The 27,676-nt window shown below is 29.5% G+C and overlaps 1 protein-coding gene across 3 annotated transcripts in view; it reads right to left on the bottom strand.

Moving 5' to 3' along the window:
• The window catches only part of LOC142326086 (protein tudor-like), a 129,303-nt gene that overhangs the window by 7,913 nt on the left and 93,714 nt on the right, over nt 1-27,676 (bottom strand). For all 3 annotated transcript variants that reach the window (XM_075368254.1, XM_075368255.1, XM_075368256.1), the window contains 7 exons: nt 23,742-23,927; nt 19,089-19,187; nt 18,275-18,548; nt 12,879-13,217; nt 5,386-5,540; nt 4,766-4,936; nt 1,890-2,047 (listed from right to left, as the gene is read on the bottom strand). In XM_075368254.1, the coding sequence (XP_075224369.1) occupies nt 1,890-2,047; nt 4,766-4,936; nt 5,386-5,540; nt 12,879-13,217; nt 18,275-18,548; nt 19,089-19,187; nt 23,742-23,927 (1,382 nt within the window). The remainder of the gene's footprint in view (nt 1-1,889; nt 2,048-4,765; nt 4,937-5,385; nt 5,541-12,878; nt 13,218-18,274; nt 18,549-19,088; nt 19,188-23,741; nt 23,928-27,676) is intronic.

The raw sequence follows: 27,676 nt of genomic DNA, 5'->3' as shown, positions 1-27,676 counted from the left end.
AGTAGTCCTGGATTAACGGTTCTTAGGAGAACATGTTGACCCAAAGGGCAAAGGCCGTCAAGGATTCACTATAGCTAGTACTGAACAGAGCCAGCCTATGTCCACTGGTGATCAAACTGCTCATTTTTCAGCTATACGTCCTGCCGATTCTAACATATGCTTACCAGCATATGGATATGCATACGGCATAGGAAGCTTTGTTGAACTCCATGCTTCCAAAGAAATTAGAAGCCATCCAAAACATAGCATTGCGGACAATATTTGGAGCAGCACCATGGTTCATCAGAAACATGTCACTCTTCACTACGATACGGGACTACACACCGTATCCATGGTGGGGGTGGCGAAGGCACGCAGTCTGTTCGGTAGAGTGGCCGTGTGCGAACCTGGCCATCTCTGGGACATCTGCCGAGAGGACCCTACTCCACAGGGTATAAGAAAACTGCCTCATGCCATATTAAATGAACCACCGTGTAGAGGCGGTACGAGAACCAAAAAAATGACAAACCAGGCTTTGGAGCCTCTATATTGCGTAACCTATAAATGGAAACTGCGCGAAAGTGACAGTCTTCACAATTAAATTTTCGTACACTATAAAAACCCATACGACAACCCACACCGTCCCTCGAAGAGACCACAATTTAATTCAGTCAGCATATGCGACTCCCTCCTGGAGAAGGAGGCACTACATTGCTCCTTCCAAATAAGCAAGGCGCCGGTGGTCTTATAAAAAAAAAATTAATTTCTTCTGTATGCTAGTGTTATTACTATGTGTAATGTCAAGGTACAAACTAGCAGTAACAAATCTGAAAGTTACAAATTCAGATTCTACTGCGAAGGAAAACAACAACAATACGAACAACAATATAAACAACAGATATGAACCAAATTTTATAATGAATTCCTTAAATGAAGTTATGAGTTTAACAATAGGTAGTTGTTTATGGAATGTATCCAACTTTGGAAAAAAATTGAAGTAGCAAAAATTTGATTAAAAGAGATCTTTAAGAAAATGGAAAATGTTAAGAACAAGCATTAAATCTTCAACAAATACTGACTATAAAGTAAAAAATACTTTTTCAATTTTTCTTTAAATACAGTGTTTAGCAGTAGGCACCAAATAAAGGATTATTTAGTTTTGTAGTTTTTAATCTGATGCAAACTTCTAAAGTCAAAGTTTACAGAAGAATTAAAAGGAATTGTGTTTTACTTTTCACCCTTTCTGGTTCCTTTGCTGAAAATATTGTTTGAGATAAAATTTCTGGTATCAAAATTTATTCAACATGGAATATTTCAGTAGGCTTCTGTAATGATCATTCAAGGAGTTAAATAGTCCATTATTTTGTTAGATCATATTGGTTTATTCACTTACACTAGACAGCTTATACATACTACCTGGATTTTTTATTTGTAAAACAGCATACATATGACAATGAACTATGAAAATCATGTATGAATGTATCATAAACAAAGCAAAATGACATATTCTAATCAAGTTATGATTTTGAAATAGCCTATAAGGCAAATTCTAGTGATTCTGTATTGACACCATGCTTATTGAAGGTGATTTTTACAATACTCGTAAAGGGATATCAATAAAAACTTAATTACAATTAATAATTACTGCATGCTAATTAGTTTTACAAAATTCATCAAGTTACATATTTCATTCGTGACTTTTTTGTCCTCTGTGCATATAAAAACTTAATCCTTAATTTAAACTAAATTAACATAATAAAATATAACATACTTGATGTAATAATACAAATTAAAATTTGTAGTAGAAAGTTAGTAGATAACACGCTATACTTTTTAAATGTAATAAATAGTACACCTGTTTTTAAATAGGTTAACTCTACATTACAATAGTTCATAAAAATTTAACAAACCTTTGTAAATCAACACTTTCTACATGTAACAATACATCTTTGTTTAAAACTTCAGTTTTAAAATCTTCTACATTTATATCATCCACACCTTTAACAGCTAACCCACATTCTAGTGCCTGTGGTGGTATCACTGATAATGTATTTGGTAATTCAAATATCTGTAATCAAATATAAAATCAACAAATTAATAAATTCACAAAAACTATATTTTTTCTTGTTCTGGTTAACAGGACCGAAAGCAATTCAATTACATAAAAATCTGGATTATCCAGAAATTTATACTAACATTACTAATTCATATGGGAAGTAATTTTGTAATAATAACCTTGTATAACAACTATGACAGCAAGCTATCTGATTTCCCCCCTCTTATCAGTTTCCCAGTGATGTGATAATTTATCGATCAATATTGATACTGATGCCATATTTTCAAATTTAAATGGAATTTAGTGATGAACTAAGTAGACAAACTCTAATTTTTATTTAACACTTTTACAACAGTTTCAAGGTCATTACTGATACTTACGTTTTCTACTTTCAGCTTAAATAGGAGTCTATAGCTAAGTATGATAAAGTTAAAATACAATACAAAATCTAGCTTAAATGTAAATACAGCCTAGTCCATTCATTCGACTAATGAGATCAGATGAATGAAAGTTTGGATTATTTGAAAATATCACGTAGCTTATATTAATAACAAATTCAAAGTTTACTTATAATAATATCAATTTCAAAGAAAATAGTCTTACAATACCCTCATTATATTAGTCACATTCACTGAATGAGGGAAGGGGTAGTAAATGTAGTATTGTGGCTAAAAAAGCTTATGTGTTTGTAACATATGCATCTAATTGACCGTCTACAATCTGGTGTCTTAATTTCAATTAAAAAACATGAAAAATCTAAATTTTTTAAACTGTACTAAAAAACCTAATTACATTACAGTTATTGTAAAAAAAAAAACTGGTTATTGCAGTTCCTTTTGTCTTGTTTTATAAATACCTTTTGTCTTTTTCATAATATAAAGGCAATCTGGTTCATTAAAATTTTTTTTGTAGGATAAAAATTTGATCTTTGCTTTTTTATTTTTCAGATGTTCATTTGAAATTTCATCAGCAACTTTGCAAACTTTTAGATGACTGTTTACATAAAGCAGTACCACTTTCTTTGCTTCATCATCACTTTCACAGTCACCTCATCAAGTTCAACATAATCTAGTTTCAATAGTTTGCTTTCTACCTCCTCTGACAGTATATCACAACTTTCTGGTAAGTGTTTTCCTATTTCAGTTATTCTCTCAAAATGCAGTTTCAACAAACATTTTTAAACCTCTTCTGGCCATAGTTTTTCTCAACAAGTGTTTTGGACAGTAATTTGTCTAGAGATTGTTTTAAGTGTATAACCATTATCACAACTGATAAATCTTTCCACGACTCCTTTGATAATAATCTTCTATCAACTTTTGTATTACCAAACAAAATTGTATTACAAAAAAAAATATTAATATGCAGCAGTAATTAATGGAACAAAAATAAAAATATTTCCTATTGTATAAAACCAATTTATTTTTCACTGCATTTATTTAATATATTTGTTTTAAGTACTTAAATATATTATTAATGTTACTTCTGTATTTTACAATACTGAACAGCCAAAAATTTTGCTTTTCAGGAGTAAATGTATACAGTTTTAAATTAAATGCAGCACCATAGTGTCATAAAATTTTACTTACATAAAAACTTATATCTGACAGTAAATTCAAGGAAAGCAATGTTATCAGAGGATAAGACCACCTCTCTTGCCGCTTCTTAAATAGTGTTTTCATTATCTGTTCAGTCCTTAAGAGAGTTATCAATCAAATAATCTTTAAAAGGAAAAAATGTCCTGTAATGTATGTTTATAAAATTTTTATTTGCTTTGTATGGCAGCAAATTTAATTTAAAAAGTCATTTTCTTGATACAGATCACATCTTAGGTCTTCTTCAATGATGTCATTTAAAAAAAAAAATGATAGTGACAATTCCAATCCATCCATTCTAGCCAACAGTCTATTCTACCCGCAATGCTGTTATCTGAATGGTAATTACAATTGTTTTTTAAGTGTACTTTTGTAAGAATATGAAACATGGGCACTAAGAAAAAAAGAGTGGAGGTGTAAATATGGACATGGAAGAAATTGGGAGTAATGAGGAGAGTGAAACAATTCAGAATAGGAAGCTAACGGGCTGGGACATATCATGAAGAAAAGGATTAAGAGTGCAGAAGGATCGGTGCACAAAAAAAGTAAAAATTATAAATGCTTTAATAAAAAATAAGAATAGATATGATTACAGTGCAAGGGATTTGCCTCAGGGAAAGTAAGATAAGTAGATCTTATCAATGTTGTTATAGCATTAATTTTAGAATTTTATTTATTAATGATTAGTTAATCTATTGTAAAAATATAACACAATATATCTACTAAATATGTAAATGTTTTAAAAGACTGATGCTTATCTACGCAATATATGCACAAAGAACATTTTAAGATATGTTCCATACACTATTAAATACTCAAGCTTTATGTGAAGGAATACCTTTGGCTCTAAGGTCAAACGTCATTTTTGTAGATATCATAATCTTGCCCTAGTAAGTTTGTTTACAAGCACTGTTAACTTAAGTGAGATCTACTTCATCAATTAACAGAAAAGAGAATAGAAAAAGTCAGTATCATTCACTTCTCATTAATAGCTTTAAGCATAAGTACAATTTTTAGAGAAAAAATTGGATCTTTTTTAGAAAAAAAATTGACAGGAAAATATGTAACAGTGATAAAAAAAGCCAGATACTATAAACATTTAGCCTAAATTTGTCTAAGAATTTAAAAAAAATGTTACCTTATCTGATGAAACTTCGGCACAAATACCACAATCAATGAACTGAATATGTACTCCTCCTGAAGTACCAGATTTGTTGATTACACGTGCTCGTTGCCACACAGTCCCATCCAAAGTGGAAATGTATAAGAAATTATCTGTAATGTTATCAGATTCTATTTTCTTCAACTTCTGAAATAAGAATTACATGGGAAAATATTAATAAAAAAAGGAAGGAATTTGTCATCTTTATGATTCAAGCTAACAACTAAAAGAAAATATTGTTACAATGATTAAGCAAAATATCCTTTTTAGACAAATTCAATAAAATATCACAAACTAAATGAAAATTTCGCTGAGTAATATTTTATATATAAATTCCACTTATGTTGTTTCCAATAGTATTCGAGCTGATATTTTATTAATATGATTTTATTCGTCTTTTATATATCTTTTCTTTTTTTTTTTGTAGATTAGTATAAGTTACTAAACAACTAGCCTTGCTCATTACTTTGTTTTATATTAAATTTACAAACTCTAGTAAAGGTCAAGTGAATTACAAAAATAATATAAAAATTGAACAGACATAATTCCTTCCCAAACAAAATATACAATTCACATACTATAGAAATTTATAATACCTCAGGCACACAGGTAATTCGGTCAAGCTCTTGCTGAATAGTTGTTGCTTCAATTGATAATAACTGGACATAAAACTTTGAACAATTTTCAACAAAAGTCACATGTGCAAGTAAAGTTTGCTTAACCAATAATGGCAATTCCACTAATGTGTAAGCTAGAAAAAAGAAACAAACATTAGACATAGCAACGACCACTGATCATATATAATCACAAAACTTTGGCTTAGGTCTTACTAAATATGATAAGAACGCCAAAAAAATACTTTGCAAATGTAAAGGAATAACACTATCACTTTACCAAGGTAAGTGAAATGCTCTCTTGGAAATATACGTTTCAAAAAAACCTTTTCCTTAGCTAACAATAAATATTTGCTATCAATAAATACAAACTATTGATCATTTTACTCATTCAACTGATGTTCATAAAATTTTTATAAATACAATATCACACGATCGATTTAACTAAACAATAGAAGCAAAAATGTTTGAATTACTATCAATATTATAGTACATTACTCTGATGCAAGTCATCATAACACTAAAGATGGAATTGTGTTCCATCTTTATAGTATATTATAGATAGGAAACATTCAGGAAAAAACTTTCATGAAGAAACTTTCAGGACATGTTCTACTGGTGAAAATAAAAAAATCTTTATATAAACGTAGGTCTGGAAACATTTTTTTCGAGTTACGGCTAATGAAAGATTTCACCCAGATTTCAGCTTTTTAATAAAAAGAAGCCCTACTGTAATTTTTGGAACCTAAATTAAGGAGTAAAGTTGGCAGTTACTTATGCAATTTGAGCTGGGAAAGAGGATATTATAAAACATGTCCCAGAGTTTATAGTTTTGTTTTGTTTTGAGTAGAAAAACAATTTTTTTAGGTTTGTAGTACAAGAGCTTTGTTAAATGATAAATGTGAAAAATTTAGAACTTGTAGTGAATTTAATCTGAGAAAATGTAAATACAGCCAATAAAAAGTAAATAACTTAATCTGTTTTTTACTGAAGTAAACACAGTCAGAAACTCTAATTATTCTATACCTAACAAACATTATTCCTAATACAGCAAAATAAAAAAATAAAATTATAAATGGTAACAGAAGAAAAAATCTTATAATAATTGTTAGAAATTCCTGACTTCACAGGCCACAGCCTGACAAATATTTCCGGTGGCTTTCCATATCATCTAAGGATCGTTTTGTATAAATTCAATAGTATTTCATATTTTACTGAGTAACCTCTTCTTTAGTATTAACTTTTGGTTTGTATATTACTATTTTCATATGGTCCCAAATGAAGTAATCTAGTGGCATTGTAATCTTTGTGAGTAATTGACTGGGCCATCATGTCCAATCCAGTTTCAGAAATTAGCATACAAGTGATTTCAAGCTTCTAAAGAAAAATGTGGAATTAAACCATCATACTGGAAAATCATTTGCAATCTAGTTTGTAAAGGTACATCCTCCAAAAGTGTCAGCAAATTTTTCAAGACATGGAATGTCTGCATCTCTTGAAAGGTTTTCATTAAAAACAAATGGTCCCAGAATCTTGTCATAAATAATGCCAAACCAAACATTCATGTGAAATTATGTTAGAAACAGGTTTTCACAGTACCATGTGTTCTGTCTTCACACCATAAATGACTATTTTTAGAATTGAAGACTCAGTTTCTTGTAAAAGTGGCTCATCAGCAAATAAAATTGAATTTACCTTAACAGCGTTGTATAGAAGCCAATGACAGATGCCGAGGGTAATCTTTTGGCCAGTAATTTTAAACCTTCTGGAAAGGATAAAGATTTTCTTTTTGTAGGATGTGTCACAATTTATTTTTTCACAAACCTGTACGACATGAAATTCATCTTGTAGTACTAGTGTGACTTTGCTGAATCACATGATGTTCATCATTAACATGATGATCTACTTGGCATTCTCAACAGAAAACAAGTTGGATATGAACCTTTCATTTGTAAATGCTGATACACTGAAGAAAAGATTTTCTATTTAGAAACCACCTTCCAGGAAATCTATCATGATATTCATGACAAGAGCTTCAGAATTTCTGTTGCAAAATCCATAAACAAAAATTATATCAGCATATTCCTCATTAGAAAACAGAAAGGGCATTTTTACACTAAGATATGATAACACTATATATTTTTCTTTTATCTGTATGATAATTTATGACAACTGATTCAAATGAAATAAATAATTTTCATTATTGCCAACCTATATGAAGTCATTTTTAATTACACACCAATGGAGATATTTAGTAATGTGCAGTTGGCAGCCCTGTTTCTGCATAACCTCCTCTCTAACATGTTCTTGGATTGCTGATATCTTGTTTAGTTTTCATGTTATTGTTATTTGAGTGTTAACATGTTTAAGTATTAGCAGCGATTTTTGTAATGTGAGATTTTCAGAAGCAATGATAAAACAAAAATTTTACGTGAAACTGAATAAAACCTTTACATGTTACACGCTTACAGAGACTTCAACTGATGACATCCACATTCAGAAAACCCAACTATCTGGTGCATGCTGCAAATCACCGACTGACTTTCAGACAAGTATTAAGGCGTTTTTCAACAGGTATGTGAAAAATCCTCAAAGAGACCAAGAGTTGTATCGAGACAACTCTTGAATTCCGCCCATGAACGGAAACCATTCGTTGCGGCTGGGACTTATGATATAGCTCGAGTTCAGGAAGAATGACGCAAGCACGTCGAAAAAATAAGAATGATGAAAGGATGCCTTTTTGAGGCTATTGATTACTTAAAGGACATTTCAAATGAAGCTATCCAGGACTGCTTCGCCTAGTGGAAACACTACTGAGAAAAGTGTGTGAATAGGGGAGGGGAGTACTTTGAAGGGGAGTACTACTTTGAAGGGGAGAAGGACCAGTAATCTGTAAAATGAGTAATAAACATTAAAAAAAATAAATTTCGGTTATTTTCTGAACAGATCTCGGAACAATACATTTTTTAAAAATATTTCTGAAGTAACATACATTTAAATTTAGTTTTTTTACATAATTATTTTGTTTCAACCTGTGTAAATTAATTGAACATACACAGCTTAAACATTGTTTTATAAATTTTGTATTTCTTTGAAAATTATTTTCAGTAATTAGCATTTTTGTTTTTAAAGAGAATGTTTGTTTGTTGGGTACAAAAAGAATAATATTTCCTGTCTATTTTTCATATGTTTTGCTTCAATAAAAAACAGAATTTTAAAAGTTTGTATTTAGTTTTGACTGGCTATATTTACATTTATTTTCTAAGAATTAAATTCTTAAGTTTTGTTACTAAATTTTCTGCAATTATTAGTCAGTTAGCAAAGGTACTGTATTATAAACCTAAAAAAAAAAAACTGTTTTTTTTTTGACACAGTTTTGTTTTACATCAGATATCTTACAAACTACTGGGATTACAGATGTAGGACCTTTTTTATCCTATTCCCGGCTGAAATTGCATAAGAAATCACCAACTTTACTCCATAAATTAAGGAGTAAAATTAATACATCTGTATTAATTTTCCATTAATACATCTGTATTAATTTTCCATTAATACATCTGTATTAATTTTCAAATGCCAAAAATGGCATTTTCCATTAATAATCTGTTTTCCAGTAAGTATCTATTATCTCCTAAATTTTCAAAACTGATCTTTTCCATTCTTCTACAGGAATTTACAAAACTGCATCTAATATAATGGCTCTCAGTTCTATTAATGACATGTGGGACATATTGCAGTCTCAAATTTTTTTTAACTATATTCCAAATAAATTCAATTGGGTAAAATCTGGGTGGTAAGATAGCAATCTAAGCAATGTAATTCCTTTGTTATTTAGTATTTCATCTAATTCATATTGTGGTTCAGGGCAGTGTAATTTGACAATGTGTAAAGATTCTTTTTTTGTTATATCTGGGTTGTAGTTGATTTTATTTTTTTTGGGGCCATTCTTCAATATCTTTTTTGAATGAATTGGATGATGGAGGTATATTTTTTTATTATGGTAAGGTGCGTTATCTGTGACTAAAATACAATTTGCTGGTAGTCAATTAACTTGCTTTTCAATTTACTTCAAAAAATTTTCATTATTCATCTCTTAACGATAAAATTCTGTTTTGCTTTTGGAATCATATTTTAAAAAATCTGACGTGGGCACCACATGACTTCCTTATATGCCTATTAAATTACATATATACATTTTTTTTTAAAACTGAAAGTAAATAAAAATTTTTTTCATTAATAACTTCTGATATTTTTTCATATTATTTTGTTTGTTACTGAATTATTATGAACTTGTTTGTTACTAAATTATGAAGTCTGATTTGAACTGATGTGGCTTCCCCAATCTGGCTATAATAGAACCAATGAAAATAATAGTTGAAAATCTCTCAATGAGGGCTTATTACTGCAGTTAAGAAATAAGTCTAGAATTCAATTGTTTTTTTAGATTTTGGGCTTTTTTGGGCACTTTTGGTTTAGTTGATTGCAATCAAAAGAGGAGGTGCACAACTGGATGTTGCAAGTCCTAAATCCAAAATTTCAACATTCTACGGCTAATCATTTTTGAGTTATGTGGGATACATACATATGTACGCACAGATGTAATGCCAAAACTAGTCAAAATGGATTCAGGGATGGTCAAAATGGATATTTCCATTGAAATTTGAAAACAAGAGATTTTTTTTGCGATTACAATACTGCCTTGTACTTCATACAAGGAAGAAAAAAGCACCATCTATGAATCCCATGTTCCCACCAGCCCCATGTTCCCACCAGCAACAGCCACAATGAAATGGTCACCAGCACTACTATTAAAAAACCACCTGGTACATTGTCACTTTGCCAACACGTTTTACTGTGTTAATGTGTGTGCAACCAAGATGAGAAAAAACGTACATTTTATTCATACAAAATCAGTCTATTCTTCTTATTTTTCCTGAATTGAAAACACATTATTTTACATTTTATTTTTAACCCACAAATTTTTGATAAGATCATGTAATAATTTTTTGTTTTCTTTCATTTCAATCACCTTTAGTGAAATAAAAAATAATTCATAACAGTGGGATATCAATGTGTTTTAACAAATTTTTATAATATTCTAAAATTTATTAGCAAGAGAATATTACCAGGCTTTCAATAGTAAACACCAAAGATGACCTGGACAGCATATAAAATTGTATCTCTAACATGCAAATATGAACTGATTAAATTTTCTTTTTGATTTTAATTTATAACTGTAGTATTCAAAAATTTATTTTACACACACATGACATTTATAGTATGTCTTTTTATTAATGATTTTAAAGTTTTATGTGAAATTACTCAAACATTAAAGGTATGCACATCAACTACTGCACAGTGTGCATCTACATGTCGCTCCATAGTGATCTATGCCTAAATGCCCTTTATATTTGTCTTTTACTGGGTGTGTGTATAGAAATATACTATATATATATATATATATATATACAGAAATAGCACTTTAAAAATAACTTTTTATTAATCTGATCTAATTCTTGCTGAGGGTCAAAGTACATCTGCATACTATTTGATCTAACTTAGGTTAGGATTAAAATATGAGAGTGCAAGTGTGACATAACAAAGAATTATTTTAATCTAAAAATCAATCCAAAGAAAACATACTGCAAGTAGTTATTAAAATTTTAAGAAAAGAATGGTGATCCAGAAACACACAGGGGCTTTGATTTATTTTTGAAGAAAGATAAATAAAACCATAACGCAAGACTTGTATCTGTAAAAGCATTTAATAATGTTAGAACCACATATAAAATTAAAGGAAAAACTAGACAAGAGTAAGAATGTAATGTAAGATAATGTGAGCTAACTCTGATTATTGAAGGCTTAACTCATATTAACTCATGATACTATATATTTGGTCAATCCTGCACAAGCATTCTTATAGCAGTAAAATTACAGTTTCAAATAAACAGTTGTTATTAATAACCATTTTTATGCAACCTTATTTAATCTTATTATAAGAAGAGAAAAGAAAGGAAAGGAATTAAAAACTGTACATGTCTCTTAATGGGATTATTCAATTTTTTCTTTGGTAATGATCACTTACTTTAGTATTCATTAAAAGAAACAAATTTCCCATTAAATCTAGTTTACCATTAACTAGTAAATATAGAATATACATTTGAAATCAGTAAACAATCTGTTACTTTTATTAAATTTAAAAAATTGCTGTAACATTTTTAAATGTATAAAAATGAGCACTCTCTTAAAGAATGAGTAATATTCCAGCAATCATACTTACATTGTTGGTTAAAAAACATCAGAATTACTAAAAATTAACCAAGAATCCAAGTTAACAAAAAATTACTAATTAGAAAAACTTTACATGAGTCATGAGAATAAAATGACATCTCAGTAAAATAACTATCATCATCATCATCATCATAATTGTGGGAAAATTAATTATTTTAACACTGTTTTTTAGATGAAATGGATTGCAAAATTGGTAATCTCATTTAAAAAGTGACTTATGAAAAAACTAAGTATTATCCATGTAGAAACTAGTTATTTAAAAAAAAAAATTGGTACTGAATACTACATGGGCAATGTTACAAATACAACAGCAAAAATTTACTAGAACCAGTTTATTAAATATAACTTCAGCCATTGGAGTTATCCTTACTTCTGACTATTCAATTTTCTTAGCGAGATATGAGATATAAAATAATGACAGAGATATTCCAAACTATCTAGATTGTAAAGAATCAATCCTAACAGTAAAGAGTAAACATTTATTAAAAAAACACACAAACAACTGACATGAACAATAGTCAATTTTTACTGTACATAAGAAAAATAGATTGCATTTAATTACTTTTCATAAGAGCACAAATCAATACATTTTCTTTTAAGATAAGGAGTTTTTTCATACAAATTTTATACAGAGATTCAAAACTGCAAGGTAATATTTTAATTCCTGGTTTTAGACGATAATATATAAACATATACTTTATTAGAAACATACATTTTTTACTTTTAGTTTTTATTTTAGCATTATGAAGATTTTTTCTTTTTTGTTTAAAATTGCAACTTTTTATTTCTATCAAATCTCACAAAATTAATTCTCTATAGAATTTGTAAAGAAATTTTTATTTGTTTTTTGTCTATTTAATTTATCAAGAAGTAATGTCAAAGCTACACATTTCTAGTCATATAAGAATTTATCTTTTATGTACTGATGGATTCCTAATTAATTCCCTGCAATTTTTTTAAAACACATTCATTTGTTGATATAAAAATCCAAAAAAATGGAGATATAGAGTTGAAACAAAATGAAGGACGTATAAAAGTGAAACACTATCAGTCAGATGGATAGACTGGAAAATCAAATATGTTCCTGATCAATAATAATCTCAATCTGAGTAAGTTATAAAAATCGCTTTACTTCATTAATAACACAAAAAATACATACAACTAAAAATAATAACTAAACTTACTTTTTTCTTGCTGAATAAAAGATGTGCCATCAGGTATAGCCAATCCATTAATAATAAGTTGGTTAGAAATACTAACTCCATCTTGATTTTCAAGTGTAACAATAAACACACCATTTTCCCCTTCTGCTTGCACTGTACACTTGTAAACATCAGATTCAAAAAATGATTCCATATTAGATGTACCTAATCTTGGCCATTCATCATTAGATGGTTTAATACCTGCTAAGCTACATAAAATAGCCTGACATGGCATAATACAATATTCAGATTTTAGTTCATACATTTGATTTTTATCAACATTTTCATTATTGCCATAATCTACAAAATTTATCAGTGGTCCTAAGAAAGAAAAAAAAAAAATCTTAAGTATATTAATAAAATAATTACACAAATAATTAATAACAAAATATATAAGAACTGCTTTCAAACAATTTATATTTTTATTTTTAATAAACCCACACAACAAGACTTGTTAATATAAAACTATGTTTTAATTAATTTAAAATAATGGTATACACAAAGGATGAAAATATATTCAATCAATTTTTTTTAATCTTTCATAAATCTTCAGAAAAAAATTGCCTACAGTAACAACTAGTTACCTTTAGACAATCTAATTTTATGATTAAAAGCAATTTTTGCTGCAGCGAAATAGTGCAAGTCAACATTTTCTATTAACTGGGGAAAAAGTGCGCTCTTCTCAAAAGAGAATGGGCATGGCACACATTCATCTGGAGGAGCATTTGTACAAGGTGTGTTTTTAAAGTAAGATTCTTTTGAATTTGCCACCTATATATGTGATGTAAACAGATAGTCTGTGTAGCTCAGTTATTTCAGCCAATAGTCAACCGTTAGCAAATATAATTTAGTTATTTGGTTATTAGTTGTCAATTATATTGACTGCTACCAATTCATGATCCCGCCAAGTGTGAAGTACAAGGAGCAATAATTTTTTTGATGATAAAAAACAGTTCAACTGAAAAATTTCACAGTCAAATTTGTGACCTTTACAGGCCTAAAATCATGAGTGGCGCTCAAATAAATGGTACCATTCCGTTCAAGGGAAACAAACATTTATAATGAAGAATGTAGTGGTGGCCAGCTGTTAAAGTGTTAAGGATAGTTCAATTAAAAAAAATGATAAAATTATCGCCAGTCTTGTGACAATGAAGCTTTGTTTGAAAAATTAGGCTATAAAATTGTGCGCTAGATGAGTACCAAAGATGTCAACAAACAAATGAACACATGCATGCACGCACATACATACACACAATATATACAGCGCTTATATAGTGTATATATTTACAGCTTTTATGAAAATAAAGGTGATGAACTGTTTGATTACATTGTTACTGGAGATGAAACCTGGATTTCTTACATTTGAATAAGAAACGTAGAGACAAAGCATCAGTCAATGCAATAGTAAGTAGTATTCATTATTTCCTACATCAGAGAATTTCAAATAAGAAGATTTGGTATAAAGAAGCTAATGTCTACTGATTTTTTTTTTTGGACAAAAAGAGAGCACTGCTTGTTCAATTTAGTGATTTAGCAGAGATACTGTAAATGTAGACAAACATTGTAAAAAATCTTACAGAAGCTATAAACAAATTCTATCCCATGGAATTTTGTTTTTGCATGACAATGCCTGGCCACACAGCAAATCAGACAGCAGCAATTGGAAAATCTTCAGTCATCCATCCTGTAGCTCTGACTTAGTTTTCAGCAATTCTTTTTTTTTCTATGTTTTAAACAGTGACTTGTATCACCAAGGTTTAATAATGATAATCTGGAACTAGTGTTACTGTGAGGTTTTAGTCACAGAATTTCTTGAAGAGGGTATAGAAACTAGTGAAATGCAATGACAAATATGTTGCAGTTGAAGGAAGCTATGTAGAAAATAAGTAAATAAATGAAGTTTTTATGCATAAATAATAAAGTTTGTTTCTATTTTTCAGTTTCATTTTCATTTCAAAATAGAACTTACTTTAAAACCATGCCTCATACTTCTCTGGATTTGTCTCATACTGCAGGTTCTTCCAGTGGCTAATCATGTCTTCTTATTACCCACTTTTTGTCCTTGATCCTTTCTTCAATTTCAGTTCTCTGGATGTAATTCTATTATCATGCTAGATCCTTTTGTATTCTAGCAGGGAGGGCGGCTGTTGTAGACCAACATAGAGAGACTCTGCCTTCTGCCCAGTGGTTGCATAGTAAGCTTAATGGATGAAATGCTCAATGGATGAAGCCAGATCCCCAAAATTCAAAACTCCTGTACAATTCTTTTTAAACTAAACATGTTCTGAAGTAACATTAATTTACAAAAGGAATTATTAAATAGCACAATGTGTCAAATTAAAAAAAAATATTTAGAATTATAAGCAATCTGATGATAACAACAAGCAAACTACGAGGGTAAGTCAATTATTATCCGCAATGTAGTTTATTTTATTGCAATACAAATATGAAACTTACATGTACATCATTTTTCAACATAGAACCCTTGCATTTCAATTCACTTGGTCCATCATTGCACAAGCTTCCTGATGCCCTCATAAAAGAAAGTTTGTGGTTGAGCTGCGAGCCAGGAATGCACCGCTTCTTTCACTAATTCGTCCGAGGTAAATCGACGGCCGCTTAATGCCTCTGAGTGGACCAAACAAGCGGTAGTCAGAAGGGGCAAGATCAGGACTATATGGAGAATGAGCCAGTACTTCAAAGTTGAGTTTCTGAAGAGTGTTTCAGCAGTGTGGGCAGCAGTATGTGGACAGGCATTTTTGTGCAACAACAGTCCTTGGCGTTTGCTTCGATTTGCAGGCTTCAGCTTGGCAGTAAGCATCTCACTGTAACGCGCACTGTTTATTTCATTCCCTTTCTTCACAATGCTCCAATACTGGGCCTTGTGAGTCCCAAAAAACCGTAAGCATCAGTTTTCCTGCGGATGGTTAGGTCTTGAACTGTTTTTTGCCTGGCGAATTTGGATGTTTCCATTCCATACTCTGCTGTTACTCTCCGGCTCATAATGATGGATCCATGTATGTCACCAGTGATGATTCTGTTGAAGAAGATATCCCATTTGTTACCATAACGATCCAAATGTTTTTGGCAGAAACGCATTTATTTATGCAACTGTGTGAGTTGCAGAAACGCATTTGTTTATGCAACTGTGTGAGTTGCAGAAACGCATTTGTTTATGCAACTGTGTGAGTTGCATAAACAAAACAGGTCCCAAAACAAGTTGTTTTGGGACCCATCTTGCACAGACTTTATGAAACCCAAGTCTGTTGTGGATGATTTCGTAGGCAGAACCATGACTAATTTGCAGACGATGTGCCACTTCATCAATAGTTACTCATCTGCCTAAGAAAACCATATCATGTGCACCCTCAATATTTTCCTTATTTGTGGCAGTAAACAGTTGCCCGGCTCCTTTGCCATGTGTAACACTTGTGCAACCATTTTTGAATTTTTCAATCCATTCATAGACACACCGTTGTGGTAACACACTGTTTCCGTACTGTACCGAAAGTCTTTGATGAATTTCGGCCCTTGATACACCTTCCGACCACAAAAAATGGATCACTGAACATTGCTCTCTCTTCTTTGGTGCTAACAGAAAGCGAAGCAGTCATGGTTAACGGCAGGGCAGCGATAATGGAAGGAACCTAGCAGCATCAAACCTGCACAGACATAACAATTAAACCATGCATGCGTCATCTATGCAACATGACAGTACTACAAACATAAACATAAACTAAATTGCGGATAATAATTGACTTACCCTCGTATCAATGAAAAGTTAAATTTCAAAAGAGGAGCCGTATAGCTGCACTCAGCTGCTTTACTGTGCAATCCTGAATACTGTGGACACATAGGCACAACAGGAGGAAGTAAAAATGATAAAGGGTAAGGGAAAAAAGAGAGGGTCAATCCACAAGGGACTTTTTCTAAGAAGTTTGTAGAGTATTTTAGTTTTTATTTATACCAAACTATTAATGATTAGATTTACGTAAACAATGAGGATTGTTCTCACTAGTTTCATTATAAGCTTAACCAAAATGAACAACATACAGAATATCTATTGTTTAAGAATATAAAGATGACTAGGAAATTTTGAGGGTTATATTTTTTTTTTAAATAATTTGTGTGGACAGTAGTACATCTATGTAGTTTGCAAATAGTAATAATAATACTAGTTCAGGATACAGCCATTTATATATTGAATATGTAAAATGAAATATAAATGCATTAATGAAATATGCATTAACATTATTGGAATTTACTAACAGGTAAAACATGTTTCATTAATTGACAGAGTAGATACAGAGTAAAAACAGACTTTTTTCTTACCATTGATATTTCACAAAGATAACACAATACTAACACTTAACCATTTAATATTACCATTTGATCTTTGATGAAACAAAGCAATAAAAATGAGCAAGTTTTTGAATAAGAAATTTGACTTTTAATAAAAACAACATGGACTAAAACGTATACTACATTGTAAGTTAAATCGAAGAAGAATAATTTTTATATTGGAAAAAATATAGAAACAAAATCAATATTACCATATAATATTCTATTTTGTTACGTGTTGAATAAATTGTGTTAAATGTGTAAGTAAAAACAAACATGATTATTATTAAGTCTGTTAATTTTCAGAACCTGCTAGTTTCAGGTTTTTAAATATGTAACTGCATTAATTTCAGCAATTGAAAACCTAGATACATTTTACTGGGTTCACAATTTCAGCGATCAATTGTTTTATTTAAATGTTATTTTTATGAAACCAACTATATTACGATGATACAAGCTTCTAGTATAGAAGATTGTCATTATCAGGATAGTTCTATTACTATAGAACCATTCTATTATAAACAGGATCAAAGGAAAAGATTAAAAAATTGCATAAGTAAAAAATACAGCAAATAATGTAAGGAGTAATATTTTGAAATTAAACGTATAGCAGAGAATGTAATGAATGGAATGAAGAACTGTACAATTACCAATCCAACAACTTATGGTACAAAAATCTGTGTATTTTGAGTTTAACTCACAATGTAATTAAAATTTTAACTTTCCTATGATTAAATATTTGTTTATCTTTTATGAGTAACTTCTCAAAGTTACAACTCCACGATGTTTGCAAATCAATTTTATCAGACAGTAAGTGTTTTGTAGGCTAAAAAAATGACGGACATAAAACCTTTATTTCTATATTATTGCAAAAAGGCATTACTTTTTGTATGACATCTAAATAATTTTTTAATTATAATTCAGAACAGTTTAGTTAAAAAAGCTTGTAATGAAAGTCTGATTATTAAAATAAATGTCCTACAAAATAAGCTTACTAATTCACCTTTGCAAAAATTGATCCATAAATTTGTTTTTACCTGAAAGTCCTCCCATCTCTTTAATGATAGCTCTGTATAACACTTTATCTTCTTTAGAACGAGCAATAACAGCTTTTCCAATTTTAATATTAAAAGGTGTAAGATGTTTAAAAGATCTAACATTGTCCTGAATATGTTCCATCATTTCTCTAAATGCTGCATTTGTTTTTAATGGCTGAATGTAGAAATTATTTGGCGATACAAACCATGTCACTTGAATATCAACTATTTCTCCCTCTGTCAATGGGTATGTTTTAAAACTGCTGGTGCCATCCTGAAATTATAAAAAATACAATTTAAAATATGAAAATATATAAATATAATTAAAAAAATATAAAATAAATAAAACTATAGTTATTTTTCAAAGTAAGCAGTACATTTTTGTATATAAAAACGTATCCACTAATCCAGTTATACAAAAGTAGTTATCGTGATTTAAAAATACCCTGGCCTGCTTTTTTAACTTCTTTTTAAATATAATGGGCAAAACTTATGTAAATGTAAAAAACACGTGATATCTTCCTCATATAAAAATGCAATGAGCTATTATCAAGGTACATAATACATTATGAAGATCAGTTTTAAGGTTAAAAATTTCAATCGTAATAAAAGGAAGCAAATGATGGCAAACACTAAGGAATTAACAGGGTATCCTAATAAAAAGGAATAAAAATATGGTGAGAGGACAATTATTAGTTTTGTTCAAAATTAACATACTTTCTGAAAAGGAAAGTGGAAACCTGCTCTTTCCAAAATTAAATTAAAAAAAAAAAAAAACAAAGAAATGTAAGTTACAAAAAAAACAAATACATACTAGCAATGGGCTGACACTTGCTATTGCTTCATCAGTTGCATTAAACAAATGGTTAATTACTTGATCTTTATCTTTTCCTTCTATAACTTTAAGAAAAATCTGAAACAAAACACATATAGAATAAACAAAATGAATATTTTTATACATACTTGTATGGCTACTAACAACATTTTACACCACATTAAAAAAAATTATGTCTAGTGACAAATACTGCTACTTTCTTGTCTTTTAATACCCTTTGATTTTTACCATCAATACGAACATAAAAATCAAGTTAATTAATAGAAAGTAGTAACACTACGTAATTAAGCAATACAGTCTGTTAAATAAAATAATTTATGAAAATATATTAATTGGTAAAAAAGATTAACAGATTACTAAAATTTTCTCGTCCACAGATTTTAAGCATGGCCACTATCTACTGATAAGAGCAGAGCTCTTATCAGAGCTTTTTTGCTTGTGATCTACACATCACAGCAAAAAATAAGAATTAAAAAAAAATTGAGTTATGCAACTTTACTGAGGTACTTTAATTTTCATGAAAATATTGTTTAGAGTGATGGAGAACTCCTATGGATACTGTTATGGAAATTCTGCAAAAATATTACAGGAGTGACTGATATTCTCTCTATTCTTAACTCTGGCTATTCTTAACTCTGCTATATTCATGTGTTTGTGAACTGAATTTAATGTTGAAAATTTTAACTATCCTGATCTTGTTTATAGACTGTTAGAAAAAAGTGTTGTTGTTATACATTAAATAATGATAAAAACATGTACATGTTATGCAATCAAAGATGAAGAGATTAATATGTATTGTACCTGCAATATCTACTCAGACAATAAAATAAGTAAATTATTGGGGTGTTAACTTCTATGACTGACTTTATTTTATTGAGGTATATTGCAATTAGTTCCAAATCCACTGTTGTTGTTTTTGATCTGCATTAAAAAAAAAAGTATAATATTAAACTGCTATCACAATTTTGTTATGATATCCCTTGTGTGTAATTTACTATTATTACTACTAATTTTTTTTATGTCTGTTCTGGCAATCTGCATACCAATTAATTTGAAAAATTTTACAATGTTCTTCTTCTTCTGTAACGCTCAATCTGAAGTTTGGTTAGTAGCTCTTACCAACAATTCAATTTCTTATAGTTTCCACAGCGCATTCTTTCATTACTTTTTATATATGTTAATTTCAGAATGGTTTTTTGCTTGATGTATCCTATAACTATCTTTTTATTACTGGTAATTTTGTTGTCAGAATGACTTCTTTTCTTCTCATTTTTCCCCATTTACATTATATGTTTCTACCTCTCTCTTGTAAAATACAAGGATCATTTTTTAAATATTGTCACGTGTTCGCGGCTCAATCAGGATATTGAGATACTGACAATTAAAACAGTTGATTGTATATAATTACAATTCATTAGTTAAAGAACATAAATAAAACAAGACAAATCAATAATAATAATAATAATAATAATAATAATAATAAGCGACAATAAAGAATTCCCATAATAATTAGAATAATAACAATAATGGCTACAGTAAATATTAAACGTCAATAACAAACAAATAATAATCTTAGTAATCCCAACCACAACAGTAACACAATAATTAAACACAAAACAAAATTTAAAGTAATCGAACCATTTCTTGTTTTCATGTACTGGAATTACTTATGACATCACCTTAATTGCAATGAACTCACAATCACTCCTCTATCGTAGCACTCTCTCACAGACTGACATCATAACGTCTCAACTGGTCTTCCCCACAGTATTTATACTCCTACACTCTTTTCCAGCTGGACTGGGCTTAACTCAAAGCGTGGGAATGATTGTCTGCCCTCACACATTCCTATGAAATTCCTATCCTGGTCCGGTTAACTTTTCTCACAGAACAACACCTGTTAAGGTATGTCAGTGAACAGTATTAGAAAAGCTAATTTAATAAACCTGTTATCTTTACTAAAAGGGTTTCTTTTTTTAGCCAGTTTGTGGATTGCTCCCATTATTATATTTTCTACTACTTTCTTCTTAATTGGTAGGAATCTATTACTACTCAGGTCCGTTATGTTGGTCTTACAATATAAACCAGAATTTCCCATGTTAGCAGAATGCCTGAGTAAGATTGTTTGTTACACAACATATGATAATCAGATTTCTTGCCAATCAAGCTATCAAGGACCTCTGAAATTCTGACAACTCAGGCACTGTTCAGTGATGCTACCCTGTCAAAAACTCAAGTTTTTGATTTGCGCCATAAAATGTTCAACTGGCCATGATGCAGTGGAGAACGAAAATCACAAACGTCATCCACAGATCAGAGTCAATAACATATATAGGCCATTCAGGACATTGTGAAAGGTGACTGTCACATAACCTTCGCTGAAATCACAACTGAGGTGGGCATGAAAGTTGGTAGTGTGCATACAATGGTGTCAGACACTCTTTGGATATAGCAAAGTGTTGGTGAAGTGGGTTCCACATCTTCTCACTAGGCACAAATGTTCTCACTAGGCAAATGTTCAGGAAGACATCTGTCAATCAATGGCTTCTGAATTGCTTTGAGGAGGAGAGGTATTTTTGAACTGTTTTGTGATCAATTGAAATGTGGATTCATTGATACTTCCCAGAAAGCAAGAGGTGTATAGAGTAGTGAAAAAATTGAGTGGGTGCTGATCAAGACCACAAGAAATGCTTATCAGTTGGAAAAGTTCTAGCAACTGTGTTTTGGGACTCACAAGAGGACACAAACGAAGGATGGTAAATGAGGCATAATACTGCTGCCACTACAACAAACAACCCTGGCAACCGATTCACTACATCCTCTTTCTCCACAACAATGCATGGCTGCAATAAATAATTGGTTGTTGTGGCAGCTATCTTGGTTTTTGATGAGGGAATCAGTAAGCTACCTATCCAGTAGATAAAATGTATCTGTTGAAAGAAACTGTGTAGAAAAATAAGTAATTTATTTAATTTTATCTAATATCAGTAAATGAATATAATATGTAAACAAATTATGGTTTATATTTGAAAGACCCTCATAAATATTTGATTAAATACTTTGCATCACATTATGTACTGATAAATATCAGTCAAAGAAATGTGCTGAATGTAACTGTAAAAACAACATGTAGAATTAAACTTTATTTCAGGTATTTTATGACTGTTCATAAAACAACTGTAAATTATTTTTTTTTTTGTAATCTTAGAATCACAAAAAAAATAATTTTCTTCAAATCACAATTTTCAGAAAAAGAATTTCAGATATAATTTATTTCAGTATTAAGTACACTTGAAATCTGTATACTGTAGGTTAGTATTTATGTTTGAATCCACATGTTACGATTGATTTTGATTTTAAGTTAACATTCCTAGAAAGTAATTCAGTAACTTCATAAAACATCCTTCGAGAAATTAAAAATAAGCATAAAATGTATAGTTTACAATAAAGTAATCAACGTAACAGGATTTTAATGAAATCATATGAAGCATTTTTAAGTAATTTAAACCTGTAACTTTTGCAAAATAGTGGTCAAATTATGGAAAAGTAGTAGCTTATTTATCTTTAGGAAGAGCATATCGTTTTGTAATGGTGTAAAAAAATCCCCTTGCAGCTTGATCTAATTTTTGAGGTATATGAAAGACTACTCATGTTTTTCTAGGCTAAAATTACATAGTTATCACAGTGAAATCAGTATTGTCTATGAAGTTCAGGACAAAATCTTCTTAAATATTTAATCATCCCAGGACACCGCAATAATTACTAGAATTTGCAAAAAGGCAAACTTATATTGGCTCTTGAGACCCTGACCTGCACAAAATCATGTACTTAAAATGGTTAATATGAGTATCATAAAACTTTTGGTTTCTTTTTATATCCACTTCTAAAATTATCTGACAACATTTAAAAAAAAGAAAAGAAATCAATGTTACCTTTCTTCTGTAACACCCTGTCTGGGCTTATTTTTGAAGTGTACCATTTGAAACATTAACATCACTACTAATGGCATATTTCACCATGGTATCTTTGTTACTATTTGTTGTAACTATTTTATATTTGGAAAGAAATTTGGCTCAACTACCTTTCACAACTACAGACAGCAGCACCAATCAATGAGTCAATCTATCAAAAAACATAACATGAATTAATGCTGAAAAAAATTCAACATTTCACGCAGTTAAGTATATTATTCAGTTACTGATTTTTTTTAGTGGGGTATTTATTTTAGTTAATGATTCTTAAAAAAAGAGTAAAACGTAACTGAAAATGATGTATATTATAAAAAAAAAATTTAATTTATTTTATGTCAACCCTAATTATACATTTGTTATTTAAATTAGTGCATCATTTCTTATCTAAAATGCAGAAGAAACCAAATAATGTAACAATTATTTTAAGCATTATGAACCAACAGACTAACAATAATACTAAAAATGTCATTCAGCCTTTAGAGGCAAGTTACATGATGTACCAAAAAGAATAATAATTGTACTAAAGAATAAACTATTATGAAAAAAATTAAATAAATATGTGTGCAAATTATTTTAGAGTATGTTAAAGGAATACACACCAAACTCATTAAAGTTGAAATAAACACTACAAGAAAAAAATATCATAATTAAAAAAAATCACCTGGTAAGTGTCATCAGAAAATTTTTTACTTCTGAAATCTGCTTGTAAGCATCTACCTTCTGTAGCAATTGCAAATTCTGTCTGTTCCTCATCAGACCATGCACCACTTTCAGCTTTAGGCTGAACTGCAATTAGACCACATTTTATAGCTTGTGCAGGTAACAGGCATAAATCACTTGTCATAACCTAAAATAAAAGACAATTAACAGATGAAATGTGTGTTACTTATCTGTATAAAAACAAAAGAAATAGAAATTTATGAACAAAAATTGTTATTATTAAACACTTGTAATTAATATAGTATTTGGTAATTATTAATTAATGTCTACATTTTGGTTTTACAAATATCACAATTTACTTAAATCTACTTTATTTCTATATTTTAATGTTCTCTTTTGCAAGTTTCAACATATTCTTTATACAAATGACTGACATAAATAAAATGTTAATGACTGATGATTTAATAAAATGTTTGTTAATTGGTAATAATTTCACAGTAAAAGAAAACTTTACTATTTAATACTAATTTTTTTAAGTAATTACATAATAGATAACATTTATTTAAAGTAAACATTTTAATTAATGAATAAATACATAAAACTTAGAATAACAAATTCACTATGGATCATAGCTCTAATATTTTGTGTAGTCCACGACAGCTAAATAGGAGTCCCAAACAGGATTTCTTACAAGACGATCTGTTATCAGCAAACTAAATTCATCATTTGTATACTAAACACACTCACACATGCAATCTTTAGTCACACCTCAGAAATTAGTTATTCCTGTCATCAATCTATAAAAAAATATAATACAGGCATTCTTTTGACACATTTTAAGGTAATAAGTATCCCAAAATTAGGGTACTGGGTGATAACACTTTAATCAATGTCTATCATCCATTCACATACCATCAATTGTGGTTTTTCAAAGATAAGTTTGCGCATGTTATAGATTTATTTTGCATATAATTCTTTAAAATTTGACATAAAATAGAACTGAAGTGTTGAATTATGGTGTATGAGTTTTTCTTAATGATTTACCTGGTTTACCTAGACTACATGTATTGTCAATTTTTTTTCACCATGCAGACATTCATTTTTAAGTTTTAAGGTAAATATGATAAAAATGTAGAAGTGAAGTTTATATTATTCCTTTCCAAAGTTTATGATAAAGTTAGAGGAAAACAAACTAGAATGTTGGTTTCAATAAGATCTCACGCTATATGTCTGACATTCTTTCATTTAAGACTTGAGGCAACTATGATCATCAGATTTTACACAACTAAATTTTATTTTCTTGGTTTTTACCTAAGAGCGTAGGATTTCAGAATAATCCTCAAACACTAACTGAACTGAAAACTAACCCTGAAAATAAGAATTACATTACAAAGAACAACATATCACAATTTTTTAAAACAGGCATGAACAAGTAACAAAGGTCTCCTTTTGAAACATCTGATATATAAATTTGCCTAAATTAATTCCCAATAAGGTCTGGAATTTTTTTTTACCTATTTCATTCATTTCATCTTCTGCATTTAAATCACACGTAAAAGTATTTCCAGGTCATAACAACAGTAATAATACACACTCATTCACTAATACTAATGCATGTGACTTTTTCTTCTGATATTGGTGAACAGTAGAAACAACCAAGAATGATGGTTGCTGTTCAATAGAACATGATCAGGTTTAAATTAATTTGATATACATTCAAACTACACAATTCTAAAGAACTGAAAAAAAGAATTTAGAAAGGTGCATACATTCAAACTACACAATTCTAAAGAACTGAAAAAAGAATTTAGAAAGGTGCATTTAAAGTTCTTGCAAAAAACATAGCACATTTTTTCTCTTAAAGTAATTATAATTATATAAATTGCATGCAAAGAGACATTTATTTGTTAAATTTTTGTTATATATTCTACTGTCCTTGTAGCATTGTGATAATAATTTGGAGTGTGAAAAACAAAAATCACTGGTCACACCAATTTCCCGAGATTATGGTTCAAGCCTGCACACTAACAGCTTAAACATCATTGCCTGTCTCTTGATCTAAAATCTACTGTACAGTCTGTACATTATTGAATAAGCAACAATTAATGTAAACAAATCTTTATTTTTAAATTGATGTGTGCAAAACATATGTTATATAACTGTTAGAAAAAACAAACTGCCAAAGCACAAATCATTCTTTCACAAGTAAAAAATTTTGTGTAACTTTTCTGGTAATAAATTATGTAACACATTTGCTCTGAATGGTTCAATTCACATTAACAATATAAACAAAAAAATCTGATCTCTAAGAATCGGAAATTGAAATAAAGTTATGTATATTTCTTATGCCTACTTCTTAGAAAAGGTACAATTTAAAAAAAGAATATCCTGAACAATTATAGAAATTAATCTTAAAGAGAATTGCTAAATATAATTCAAAAAAAGCTCATTAGCTATCACAATAATTTAGTGCACCTCATTTCTTTTATTAAATGATTATTTTTACATAATTCATATAAAACATATTGTAACCACTATAAATTCTGACATAAATTTAAATTAAATTGGGTTATTTAAATTTATGAATCTGTTTTATATTAAATTATTTTGTAATATGTCAATATATGATATATTTGTTAAAACATAAAAATTATTAGCAGCATGACATCATACTGGAAAAGTGTACTAGTTTTCTATACAAAGACTGTTACATTTGTGTGAGTGCACACACTCACACAGACTTTGACAATTCGAAGAAAGCGTGGTGCGTTAATTTAAAGTTTTCATACCTGTGTTCCTTATAGTTCAACAACTTACTACGATGAAATCTCGCACAAAACTGACGCTTCTTGATGGTAGCACAGGTCTAACACGCTTTCTTCGAATGAGACCATCAAGACCTGTGATGCCATCAAGAAGCGTCAGTTTTGTGTGAGATTTCATCGTAGTAAGTTGTTAGTGAATATAAAAAAAAAAGATCATAAAATTTTACTAATCATGAACTATAAGGAACACAGGTATGAAAACTTTAAATTAAAGGCTACTCCATAAGGAACATTCTTCAATCAATTAGAAGATTTTTTACTTGGCGACTTAAAAAAAAAAGAAATATATATATATATAAAATAACAAATATTATTAAAATTATAACATGTTAAAATGGCAAAATTATAACATGTTAAAATGGCAAAATGATGTATAAAATTATAACATGTTAAAATGGCAAAATGATGTATAAAATTATAACATGTTAAAATGGCAAAATTAATCTTGGATTGGCCAATTCGTTAGTATTATATATATTAGTAAGGCCAATTCGTTAGTATTATATATATTAGTAAGATATTTTTTTAATTATTGATGTGTACAAGTAGTTATGCAAAAGGGGTTCTACAAACAAACCTAAGTAGACAAAATTTGGGACTCTTGACTCCCAAATTTATCACTTCCTTTGTTATTTATAAATTTTCATTTCTTCTGAAAATTTGGTAAAGAACGAACAGGTTTTTTCCAAGTTAAAATTAATATGTCCAAATTAAATTAAAAATTGTATAAATGTTTGAGTATTTCTTTCTGGATTTATGTTGACGTCTGAAAGAGTTGACTAAAATATATCTAAAATACCATTTTAAAAATGTTAGAATAAACTTAAAACTGCACTGTATTTATATTAATATATCCCCCCCCCAAAAAAAACTGATATTTTATAGTGGAAAAAACTCTTTCAACATAATTTTAAAAACCTACTTGCTAAAGTGGAGTGATCAGATTTTATGGAGAGAGATGGTAGATATACATAAAAAATTAAATGGAAATTATTTTTGCCAAATAGGCACTATTATAGTCACATCTTTTAGAATCTGCCAATATCAATTCCAAATTCCACCAGTCCAAGGTACAGTACAGTCCACCTGATTTCTTCAAGAAGAAATTGCT

This window comes from Lycorma delicatula, chromosome 6, assembly GCF_047948215.1.
Source record: "Lycorma delicatula isolate Av1 chromosome 6, ASM4794821v1, whole genome shotgun sequence".
NCBI lineage: Eukaryota > Metazoa > Arthropoda > Insecta > Hemiptera > Fulgoridae > Lycorma > Lycorma delicatula.
This window is presented reverse-complemented; position numbering and strand designations above follow the sequence as displayed.